Below are 12,823 nucleotides of genomic sequence, written 5' to 3'. Positions count from 1 at the left end.
GAAAAAGAATAACTGTCCATATCACATGTAATTTAAAATATTACTTCATTACAACTCTTCACAATCATAGAATTCTGTTCTTACAGCAATGATTTTGTATTTGTCTTTCCTTCTAGATACAAAATTAACTCTCTAACTGGAGTTAGATGAAGGACACACAGTGGGCAAGGTGGGACTAGACACCTCCCTACCAAAGTGCCTCCTGAATACTGCAGAGGACACAGCAAAGCACCTCACCTCTCTCAGACACTCATGCCTTTCACACCAAGGGGCCATTATGGACCATGATAACCACCCACAATCAATTTGGTTGAACAAACTTTCAAGTTTATCATATCAGTGATACTATTTAATCTTGAGGAATGTGAAAATCCTGGCATTCCAAGATTCAGTTAAGGCCATAATTAAGTTACAAATGAAAGAAAAAAATTGTGGCTACTTTGAAAGGAACACAAATAAATACAATTCCTACATGCAGACTTGGATTCAGTAGACCAGGCAGCTAGAGATGCTGCATTTCCAACCAGCTTCCACAAATGCGATGCTGCTGGTCCCCGGACCATACTCTGAGCAGCTTTGGAATGCAGTGTTCAAGGGTTTTTCCTTCCTGACAGAGCTCTCCATTCAGTTTAGAAAAACTTAAGGACAAATGCAGCCCCAAACACAGCTAAATGTCAAATGTACAATATAGAAAACATGAGCAAACAATCTGCTCCCCTCCAATTTCTAAATAGTTATTGGCTCTTACCATATCAGATTTCCAATGGAATTTATTAAAAAAAAAAAAAAAAAAAAAAAAGAGAGAGAAAAAGGCAGAACTGACACCCAACAATTTAAAGCTAACAAACCTTGAAAGATATATTTGAGAAAAGATAGCAGGAAGCATGATAAAGAACTAATTGTTCTGATGGCAAAACAAACGGGCCGTTTGCTACTTTCGTAAACATTTCCTCCCCAGTTATTACTTTTATAGTAGGGGTCCATTATGTTGTTACCTGCAATCTCAGCTATCCATAATTTTGGAGACAAAACTTCAAGTTACAGAAAAAATTTGTTTCATGTCGAAGAATCACTTTAATTAAAAAAAAGTTCTTACCATTGGCTTTATTCAGCTCTACAAGTGTCCCTATATGTACAGGTAAACAACTTGCATGGAAAGGATCTTTCTCCATCACTCTGAAAGTTAAAGCGACACATTACTATCCCCAAAACAGTAGATGACAGCACTCATGATGATCAGCTATGTGTAGACAGTCATCACAGCATCACATATGATGCTGCAGGTTATAACACTTTTTTACTTTCTTCACTCCATTATCTTCAGTTTGATTCAGTTAAGGCCATAATTAAGTTACAAATGAAAGAAAAAAAATTCTGGTTTATTTGAAAGGAATACAAACAAACATTATCACATACATTTACTTTAAGTCAACAGAATTGTTATAAATAAAATAAGTAGTCCAATTATTTAAAAGAATCAAAACCAATAGGAAATACTATTAGGTTGGTACAAAAATAACTGCAGTTTGCAACAATTATTTTGTAATATTTTACAAAATTGCCAGTGCTAAGCAGGACCTCTGGCTGGTAGCCACTAGATACCAGCAGCAACCTTTATTTGCACCAACCTAATAAAGATTACATATATTTGTCAATTAAATTTTTTGTAATGTCAAGCATTTTCCCAAAAGATCTACAAAAAATAGTATATGTAATTTAGCTAAAGTTTAAATCATGTACCCTGGAAAACTGGTGTGTGTCGGGGATGGCTTAGCTACTAAGCACGGCACATTGATCCCATGTTCCTACATAAAAATGGATGGATATACTTACACAGAAGTAAGCTTGTAGCACATTTTAAAATCACAGTTATAATAATGTCTCTCAGCTAAAGACACTACCACATCCAGATTCTCTTGCAAGCCATTTACAGACTCAGGGATGACCGTTTCACTAGGCTTATTATACTGAAACACAGAGAAATTTAAACATGAACACAATGAACAAAAACAAAATAAAATGCGGATTCAATTTGTGTTTGACCCAAGTGGTTAAAACACTGACAAGAATAAATGTGAGCCTCTGAAAACTTTTAATTTTAGGTTGTATAAGTACTCCTCTTAGTAAGTGTAATTCTCTTCTCAATTTTATCACAGAATTCCATAGTGGGCATATTTCCCAAAGTAAACACTTAGAAACTATAACAAAAAGATCTTCATTTTCATGCAACACCATTCCATTTACTTGATAATTCAATCTTTTAGTATAAGGAGTCTTTCAGAGAAGATAGGTATTTTTGGAAGCTTTTTTTTGGAATTGCATGTATTTTAAATGCTCTATTCTCAAAAATGTGCTAAATTTATGAAAATTTTATTTTCGAAAATTTAATACAAGACTAGATGCCAAATTTAATGGAAAAATAGGATATTTATATAAAGCAAATGCTAATTCTTTGGTTTTACTTACTTTTTTTAATTTGTTCTCAAATAGAAAACGCAGCAATTCCTGTTCTTCATTACAGAGCTTGCTAAGAGGTAGCGATTCAAGAAGTTCTTTTTCTTAAAAACGGTGAGAAAAGAAAGAATATCCTCATAATATTTATAGAGGGAAAAAGCCAACAACTAAAATTATTCTATAGTTCTTGGTCTAAGTAAATTAAATTCAGAACATAAGGATATCAAAATGTGCTACAGAAGCTGACACAGTGGTTCCAGGCCTGGAGATGGGAATCATCTGGTGGTTGGAGGCTGCTCTTTCAGGGTTGAGACCAGGAGGTTCCCCAGGTGGCTCTTGTCACCAGCCTCCACACTCCTGACACTGTGTGGAGCTTGCTCTGCTGGGAAGAGGGGAGCCTGCGCATTGCCGGTACTAAGCAGGACCTCTGGCCGGTAGCCACTAAATACCAGCAGCAACCTCTCAATCTCCCTCCCTGCCCCGGAGCTGTAAGAAACAGTCTCCAGACAGTGCCAGATGTTCCCTGGGGCGGGGGCAAAATTACCTCATTGAGAACCACTGAACTAGGCTAAAATATGTTAGAACCCCACTAATTCAACCACTCTATTTTCTGTTTCTCTTGTTTACCACCTCACATCACTGCCAACGTACTTGGACTCCGATTTTCAGTGCCTGTGGTACATCAGGATCATGTGGGAGCTTTAAATCATCAGATGATAGGGTCTCACCCTGAGACTCCGACTGAACTGCTCTGGAGTTGGGCACTGGACATGGATGTTTCTAAATCTTCCCAAGGATTTAAAGAGCAGCATGGCTGGGAATCACTGAGTGAGATACTGAAATCCTGGCTTATACTACCTCAATCACTTCTCAAAAAGATGGCCTCTTCATATCACAATCTCTAGATTCAGGCAGCACAAGGCACTGTACAATACTGCATTCTGCAATGTGCTTTACATTTGGAGACATTAAGAAAGTGAGTAGGTCTATTTAAACCTGTGCATGGCTTGCTGTTAAGATTTCAGAGCAAAAAATCCAAACAATATTAATTTTCCTAAACATAAAACACCCAAGTTTTCAAACCTTCTTGTGCTGTCAACATGTGGTGTGAAGTTAAAAGATCAAATGCTTCAAAACAGTAGACGTCAAGCTTCAAAGCTTCTTTGTAGCTGTAGGTAGCCAGGGTTCGGTTATCTAGAGCATCATAGATTTTCCCACGGAGAAGACAAATAGAACTCTTTATCTGTTGGAAAAATGATGAGTCACATATTAAGTCAGTAGTTTTAAACTTAACGTTTTTTGTCCTTAGAGGCCGAGTTACTCTGCCTCCCGGGCTAGAGTGCAGTGGTGCAATCACAGTTCACTGCAGCCTTGAACTCTTATGATCTCAAGTGACCCTCCTGCCGCAGCTTCCTGAGTAGCCAAAATTACAGGTACACAACACCACAAAGAACTAATTTTTTAAACATATTCTAGAGACAATCTTGCTACGTTGCCCAGGCTGGTCTCAAACTCCTGGCCTCAAGTGATCCTCCCACTTCAGCCTCCCAAAGTGCTGAGTTTACAGGCATGAGCCACCATGCCTGGTCCTTAAACTTAACTTTTGATAGAGAATTGTATTAGAATGCTGACAAGTTTTATTGCATTTAAAAGGATTTAGTTCATCACAACTGTCAAGGCATAAATTAATAAAAACACACACACAAAAAGCACAGCAAAGCTTCTTCAATCCATCTTCCCTGGGCTCTAACCACTCTGTTCCAACATACCTTTATAACAAAAGTACATGTCATGGATATTACCTTCATTATCTGTTTTGTCCAAAATAGGGCAATGACTTGCAGACAGCAAACAGTGTGTGTATGTGTATGTGTGTGGGTGTGTATAAAATAGAACTCCAGGACTGACAGTGTGATAGACAACCACTCCTCAAAAGGATCTTAAAGAGCAGAAACTGGCAGCAAGGCAGCTCAGTGGTGACTGCAGTCAGCACAATGGCCTGCTGGGGCAGGATGGACCTAAGTTCAAACCCTAGCTCTGCCACTTACTCATAACCTTGGACCAGTGATTTAACCTCTCTTGGCCTCCATTTCCTTTCCTCATCTGTAAAAAGGTAAAAACACTATCTAACTTATAGAACTCTGAGGACTAGAGATACTACTATCTCTGTGGTGCTAGCACATAGTAAGGTGTTCAACAGACATCTCACGACTACCATAAACAAGACGTGGAAATTTGATATACATTCCGGACTCTGGATCTCAAACACACAACTGAATTTAAAGATGATCCAGCAACGGGCAGCTAAAATCATTAAGGAGATGAAGAAGATTCGTAAAGTAAAATTTTGGAAAAAAATAATGAATTATGAGAGAGTCTTTGACCTAAGCAATATCCTATGAGTTGTTTTTTTAAAAAGTAACTTCAAAAAATAAATAATGCATTACAAATAAATTACACATTTTGTAGCAGATAAGTTGATGGATAAGAAGTCCCCAAAACAATGATTGTACCAAACACTGATGGATAAGAAGTCCCAAAAATAATGACTGTACCAAACACTCTCATAAATGCATTTCTTAGCAGAAGAATTAATGTGCTTCCTAGCACATAAAGTAATGAGTGGCCAGAAAAAAAAGCAACACACACCTAGAATGTGTAATTTTTTTTATGCTTAAAAATATCTAAGGTGAAAAGTAGAGTAATAAAGTTCTACCAAAAATATAAAGAATAACTGGGCTAGGTGTGGTGGTTCATGCCAGTAATCCCAACACTTTGGGAAACTAAGGTGCAAGGATCACCTGAGCCCAGGAGTTTGAGACCAGCCTGGGCAACACAGTGACACCCTGTCTCCACAAAACATTTTAAAAAAATGTAGCCGACTGTGGTGGCATGTACTTATAGTCCCAGCTATTTGGAAGGCTGAGATGGGAGAATCACTGGAACTTGGCAGGTTGAGGCTGCAGTCAGCTGTGATTGTGCCACTGTACTCCAGCCTAGGCAACAGAGCAAAGAGCCTGTCTCAACTAAAAAAAAAAAAAAAAAAAAAAAAAAAAAAAGTGGGAAGATAATTGGTGGGTCAGGTAAGGGATACAGGATTCTTTCTGAATAATAAAAACATCCTAAAATTGACCATGGTGAGGTTTGCAAAGCTCTGTGAATATACTAAAAAGCATCGAACCATACACTTTAAATGAGTGAACTGCATGGCATATGAATTATATCTCAGTAAGTTTTTTTTTCTTTTTAAAGAGTAACAATCCAGAATAATAATCTGTAAATGTTACTTATTATTACACAATTTCTGTCAGCAAGAAACGTGGAATTTCATGGAGATAAGAAGTATAAAAACTGAAATATACAAAATTACACAGCAATGTACTATGAAGCAAACAGGAACACAAAACCATTTCCTGGAAAGAAACATCTAAGCTAATCAAGGTTTCTTAGTGTAGGTCCAAAACACTGCTGCAACACAGAAAGAAGGAGAAAAATGATTCCACTTTTACGGAGTAGCTTAAGGCATCAAATATGAGAGGGAAGATTTTAAGCCAGCCTATTTTAGATGCAGGCATCTGAGGATAGAATTACAGCTTCCAATTGATGGCTAAGAAATGTCTCTGAATCCTTTTTGGTTTTGGCGGGCAAATTAAAGAAAATGGCAACCACATTGTTTCAATATGGTAATACTCAAGTTAAAGAAGATAATGCATTTCTGCCATGTAAAGAGGGTAATTCTCACTGCCATTACTAAGGTGTTTTAACAGTACTACTTACTGAAGACTGTGACATCTCCCAGTCACTGGAGGGATCTTTGAGGCCACTTTCATCCTTCAAGTATTTTTCAAATAATCTTTTGTTGATTGGCTCTTCCATATCAAGAATATCAAGGGCCTGCTGGTGCTCTTTTGCAGCATACTATGTGGAAAACAGAAATGCCACCCATCACCCACGATTTCTTTTTTTTTTAATTGCATTTTAGGTTTTGGGGTACATGTGAAGAACATGCAAGATTGTTGCATAGGTACACACGTGGCAGTGTGATTTGCTGCCTTCCTCCCCATCACCTATATCTGGCATTTCTCCCCATGCCATCTCTCCCCAACTCCCCATCCTCTGCTGTCCCTCCCCGATTTCCCCCCAACAGACCCCAGTGTGTAGTGTCCCCTCCCTGTGTCCATGTGTTCTCATTGTTCAACACCTGCCTATGAGTGAGAACATGCGGTGTTTGATTTTCTGCTCTTGTGTCAGTTTGCTGAGAATGATGGTTTCCAGGTTCATCCATGTCCCTACAAAGGACACGAACTCATCATTTTTTATGGCTGCATAATATTCCATGGTGTATATGTGCCACATTTTCCCTGTCCAGTCTATCATCGATGGGCATTTGGGTTATTTCCAGGTCTTTGCTATTGTAAACAGTGCTGCAATGAACATTAACGTGCATGTGTCCTTATAGTAGAACAATTTATAAACCTTTGGACATATACCCAGTAATGGGATTGCTGGGTCAAATGGAATTTCTATTTCTAGGTCCTGATAATATGTATGACATCCATTATTTAAATGTAAAATGTTTAAAGTAGAATTTTCTTCATGCATGTCAACTTTTAGTAAATGAAGAATTAGTATTTTACAGCAAACAATACTAAGGAAAAGAACACTTCCTCATGAAATACTTTACTAACCTGCCAACCTCCATCACTAAAAACCTCACACATATATGAGGGATGCCTAACACTCACACCATCAAACTTTCAACCAAACAAAAATTAAATTGTGAGCATACTTACATGGCACCTAGCTGCAAGGTAACGACATGCTTCATACAACTAGGAAAGAAATTAATTTGTTTAAAAAGTGGTCAAAATAATATGTATCTTCACTTTCAAAGAAAGCCATAAGCATGAAATAGAGCTATTTTCATTTCTCCTTTTACAGTTAAAAAAAAATTCCAGTCTTGTTAAACTATATTTATCATGAACGTAGCGTTTACTAGGCACCAAGGTTTCAAAAAGGAGTAAGGCCTTGCCTCAGGAGGTTACAGTAGGGGAGACGTGACCTAAGTCTAATGGGTAAGCATGATGAAAGGGGGCCACAGAAGGTGGCAGCCAGGTGAAGAAGGAAACATCTGCAGGAGAGCAACTAAGTGAGGACTTGGTCAAGCAGCGGAGTGGAACGCTGGGCAGCACTCCAAGCTCTAAGTGTGATTAACTGCAGGGCCAAGGAGCTCAGCGCAGCTCCACATGACTGACGCACGTGCTCCGAGTATTGATGGTGGTGGATTAGACACAAACTGGAGAGAAATCATGGAGGGCCTCACAGACCTACTGCTGCATCTGACTTTATCCTGCAGGTAACGGGAAGTCACTGAATGACTTTGTGGGAATAAAATCACATCCATGTTTTATGAAGACTACTCACCCCTGTAACAGTTCGTAAGATGAACTGGACACAGGGATGGTAAGAAAAGAGAAACTGTTACTGGAGAAAAGACACAAGAAGAGAAGCTGTAACAGGATAGACAAAAAAATTAAAGGCCTGATATGTATGAGTGGAGAGGAAAAGGAATATCTATGATTTTAGAACTGTTTAGAAAACAGTCTTCAGAATTTAGAGACTAGATGAAAGATGGGGGAAAAAGAAGATACAGATTAGGTGTAAGACATTTTCCCTTCACATTCAGTAAGAAAAGTTGGGCCAGCGGAGCCTTCGACAGCTCAGTTGGTAGAGCGGAGGACTGTAGTGGAAGAAAAGTTGAGCCTACTGTGATGGCTCACACCTATAATCCCAGCACTTTGGGAGACCAGGGCAGGAGGATCACTTGAGACCAGGAGTTCAAGACTAGCCTGGGCAACATAGTGAGACCTTGTCTCTACCAAAAAAATTTAAAATTTAAAAATTAAATGGGTATGGTGGCATGTACCTGTAGTCCCAGCTACTAAGAAGGCTGAGGCAGAAGGATCTCTTGAACCCTGGAGTCTGAGGCTACAGTGAGCCATGATCATCCCACTGCACCCCAGCCTGGGTAACACAGTGAAACCCCCAAAAAACAAAAACAAAAATAAAATTGCATCCATTTAAATAATTTCAACATAAATGGGATATTCACATAGGACATTAACTTTTTTTTTTTTTCCTGAGACGGAGTTTCACTCTTGTTACCCAGGCTGGAGTGTAATGGCGCAATCTCAGCTCACTGCAACTTCCGCCTCCTGGGTTCAAGCAATTCTTCTGCCTCAGCCTCCCGAGTAGCTGGGACTACAGGTGTGCGCCACCATGCCCAGCTAATTTTTGTATTTTTAGTAGAGATGGGGTTTCACCATGTTGACCAGGATGGTCTCGATCTCTTGACCTCGTGATCCACCCGCCTCAGCCTCCCAAAGCACTGGGATTAAAAGCATGGCCACCAAACTTTTTTTTTGAGACAGAGTTTTGGTCTGTCGCCCAGGCTCCCAGGTTCAAGCAATTCCCTGCCTCAGCCTCTCGAGTAACTGGAATTACAGGCGTCCGCCATCATGCCTGGCTAATTTTTGTATTTTTAGTAGAGACAGGGTTTCACCATCTTGGCCAGGCTGGTCTTGAACCCCTGACCTCATGATCTACCCGCCTAGGCCTCCCAAAGTGCTGGGATTACAGACATGAGCCACTGCGCTCGGCCACTAATGACATTTTTTTAAAGCTCTGAAGAGCTTTAAAGTTTATACAATTACTTACCTTGTCCAGTTTTCGTGACCGAAGCGCATGAGCGGCTCTGTGATATTGTGCTGTCAGGAAAAGACATTGAGCCAACCAATAGATGTCCTGGGGTTCCTCTGCAGGGAAAAATTCACATAAGTGGTCCGGGGTACAAGGTGAAATAGAAAACATTTTTTAAGAGTAATCAGAAAAAAAATTAGCATTTTGCCACTTACCGTGAGAGAGTGAAGCTACTTTATCTGCCCAAAATAGAGCACTTTGATACTGTTGCTGCATACCAAAAAAAAAGTACCCTGTTATTTCAAGTCTTAAACAGATTTCTAATATTATTATAATTCTATATAATAAATCTAATCTCAAGACAACTTTTTACATCTCTATCTTATAGCTCACGTAGGGTGAATTTTAGTTCAACGGCACAAATATTACTGTAATATCTTTGTATATGCAACTCATGAAGGTAATTTTTAAAAAAAACTCATACACTATAAAAATGTACATACAAGTGAAATGCAACTGAAACAGCAAAGGCTAGTTATTAGCAATTCTTGTGCTGATATTTATGTAACCCTTTCAATGAGCTGGTAATGAATCCCAAAGTGAAATTTAATAGACAGAACACTATACTCAAATACCTCATATAATACAGTTGCAGTTTTAATAACACTGAAATTTAAAAACATACACACATATACATTAGCTAAGCTTCACTGAACATGGGGAAGAACTCACTTCCTCTAACAAAACTCCTCTAACAAAAACTCACCTCCTCCAAGTCTAACAAAAATGAAGGAGCCGACAGTGAGAGCCACCCACAGTGACCTACGGTTGGCTTTAGTCCCTGTTCCGCTCCTCGGTCCTCAGTCTTCTACAGTTTCTGCCTCAGTTCCCCTGGATGAAAGCCAGGACCACCTTTGCCAGCCCAAGGCAGAAGGAATGCCAATAGGCTGGTAACAAATATGCTCAGTACCGGTGTCTCTGAGGCTGGAAACCAGGCCTGTCATACTCTTCACTACGTCCCCGTGCCGAAGAAAAAGTGATCAGAAAACACGGAGTTCACTGACTTATGGTAAACAAAAACCAGCCCTCCAATGGACTGCAAGCATTTGGCCACGTCATTGAGCACCCAGTTCCGAAAACTCTGCATTACACGTGGCGTTTCTGTGCCTTCGTTTCCAATTTACTGAAAGAGCAAGCATTTTGACAAAAAACAAACGACATCATGAATAACACGGTTGATTCTGGAAGCCACTTCTTTCCTTAAACATTGTCTGCTATTCACTCAAAGGTAGTGCAGGGAACACAGATATGGTTAACCAGAATTTTTAAAGTACTGATCTGAGAGAACAGGCTTCTTTACATCTTTACTCACTTACTTCAGCCCAACAAAAACTACAACTAAACCTCTCAAAAATGTTTTATTAGCTAGCCCAATTCTAAGGCCACCCTGCAACTCTCCTCCAAAAACTGTCCTTCACCTTGCCTCGAGTCGCGAGTATTTCCTGGGCCCCTCCTCCGCGCTCGGCGCAGAGCGAGGCTCGGACCCGAGTGAGGCGCCCCCTGCGCTCCAGCGGCCTGCACCGCCCAGGCTGTGCCTCCCGGCTGCAGGGACCGCTCCCCTCGGGGTGCGGCGCAGACAGCAGCGGCCCCAGAGGAAGGTCCAGGGCCAGCCCAGCCCTCCCCACCGACAGCCCGACAGCAGTCACTCCAGCCCCACGACGCGCGGAAACCGACCCAGCGCGGCCTGGGCCCCGCGCCCCGCTCCCCGCTCCCGGCGCCCCGGGCCGGCGCCGCCCACCTGGTCGAGGTACTGCCGAACGCGCTTCCGCAGCCGCTCCAGGTTCATGGCCGCGCGGCCCGGCCTCACGCCGCACTCCACGGCCTGGCGCGCGCCTCCCGCTTCGCGCCCCGCCCCGTGCCCGCGACCGCCGCCGCTGCCCCGGACCCGAAGGCCGCAGACCCGCACCCCCACCCTGTCCCAGAGCGCCGCCCAGGCTCTTCCGCTCCAGACAGGCCCCGCCCCGGAAGTCCCCAGCAAACGGGTCCCATCTAACGCGGGAAACGCACCGCGTTGCTGGTTCCGATGTCTCCCGTAGCACGTGGGCTTCTGGTCGCCTTGGGGCGAGAGCGCGGCCTCCCCCGAGTCGGTTCTGGGCATTGGCCCGAGACCCCGGCGGGCGCGGGGCCGGACCACCCCCCGGGCGAAAAAGCAGGGGTCTGAGCGGTGGAAAGAGGGGCACTAGCTGAGCCTTCCTTCCCAGAATGTCATCGACATTTTGAAAATCAGAGCAATGCACTCTCCTTACAGAAAAAGAGTAGTGTGCACACACAGCGAACGCAGTCCAAAGGCAAGCCGGGGAGAAGTTCGAAACCTTCGCAAAGCGCGGATTTCCGGAGCACGTGGAGCCGGCGCTCCCTTTGCACACGGTGGGAAGAGCAGTGGTTCGGGAAAAGGCAGGCAAAAAACAGTGCACAGGGAAAGGAATGCAAATAGAGTTTGACGTGCGAAAGAAGGCCCAACTTAATTTATAATACAAATTAAAATTACAACCCGGTACCCCTTTTCATAGGTTAACAAAGATCAAAAGGGTGATGACGCTGCTGGCAAGAGTGGGGGCAGCAGGCACCCTCGTGTATTGTTTTTGTGAGTGACACTGACTTACTCTCCAGGATGAACAAGTTGAAATGTCTTCCAAAATTGAAAGTTCGTGTCGTTAACCCTTACGATTTTTGTTTCGGGAAACATACCACCGATTTGCATTTTTGCATGTGCGCAAAATGGCCCGCAGCATGTTTTGTAAGAGCAAAAGATTGCAGGCGATTTAAAGACCCGTCCAGTATGGACCTGAGTCAATAGGCTGCAGCACACTCACGTAGCGGAATACTCGGTGGCTGTTCAAAAGAACAGGCAGCTTTGCATGGACATTGAACAATCTGCAGGACATTGTATATGGGAAAAGCAAGTATAGGATCACAGTTATCATATGCTTGCATTTGAGTAAAATATAAATTTAGCAAAAGGATAGGTAGAAAGATCCTTAAACTGTCCCTGGGAGGAAAAATGAGAAAACTGGCATAGCGCAAGGCCTTCTGGAAGGAGTGCTGGAAGATGAGAGATGGTAGAAGTGGGAGGGGTGCTTCCCTGGATATCTTTTTGTACTTTTTGATTTTCAATTCATGTGCATATATTATCTGTTGTAAAATTAAGTCATTCATACTGAAAGCTGTTGGGACTTTGAATTATCCTGAGCCTTGAGGGGAATGTGGCCTTGCAGCCTAGGTCACATGGTATGAAGCGCAACTCTGCCTTTTTATTCTCTTTTACCTGTGAATAGTAAAGACCAAATGGTGCCAGAGGTAAGACCCCCTCAGTTCACTACCCCTCCTCATTTAGTCATAATGCGATCTTCCCTGAAATACAGTGATCCCTAACCAATTGAATGGCTGTGGCGTGTGCCCCTGGTCTCCTGTGAAAACTGTGGTGATCCTGCTGGAGTTTCTCTGTCTCCACCTGATAAGTGAAACCTGAACTTCTCCACTTGGAAAGGCTGACCCCATTTGTCTAGGTGATCAATCTCAGGCTGCATGTTCAAATACAAGCTATATGTAATCATATTTTCAGAATCTCATTGTTTAAGGTTGACACTTTTGAAAAGTAAATATAACTTTT

At 41.9% G+C, this 12,823-nt stretch overlaps 1 protein-coding gene across 3 annotated transcripts in view; it reads right to left on the bottom strand.

The window, feature by feature from the left end:
- CDC16 (cell division cycle 16) overlaps positions 1–11,188 on the bottom strand; it is a 42,648-nt gene extending 31,460 nt beyond the window's left edge. For 2 of the 3 annotated variants that reach the window (XR_004259253.1, XM_032246356.1), the window contains exons 1-9: positions 10,952–11,188; positions 9,369–9,423; positions 9,172–9,269; positions 7,248–7,286; positions 6,232–6,372; positions 3,538–3,697; positions 2,467–2,558; positions 1,834–1,967; positions 1,097–1,176 (exon numbers count right to left, since the gene is read on the bottom strand). Coding sequence is in view for 2 of the 3 variants with exons in the window: in XM_032246356.1 (XP_032102247.1) it covers positions 1,097–1,176; positions 1,834–1,967; positions 2,467–2,558; positions 3,538–3,697; positions 6,232–6,372; positions 7,248–7,286; positions 9,172–9,269; positions 9,369–9,423; positions 10,952–10,999 (847 nt within the window). In the remaining variant the exon portion in view is untranslated. Of the gene's footprint in view, positions 1–1,096; positions 1,177–1,833; positions 1,968–2,466; positions 2,559–3,537; positions 3,698–6,231; positions 6,373–7,247; positions 7,287–9,171; positions 9,270–9,368; positions 9,424–9,919; positions 10,319–10,951 lie in introns of those variants that run through there. The other variant, XM_032246358.1, reaches the window with a different exon arrangement.
- Positions 11,189–12,823: the final 1,635 nt, after the last annotated feature.

The sequence above is a fragment of the Sapajus apella genome, unplaced genomic scaffold (assembly GCF_009761245.1).
Source record: "Sapajus apella isolate SASKATOON/1434 unplaced genomic scaffold, GSC_monkey_1.0 scaffold60, whole genome shotgun sequence".
Taxonomy (NCBI): Eukaryota; Metazoa; Chordata; class Mammalia; order Primates; family Cebidae; genus Sapajus; species Sapajus apella.
Note: the sequence above shows the minus strand (reverse complement) of the source record. Positions and strands in the feature narration are given on the sequence as shown.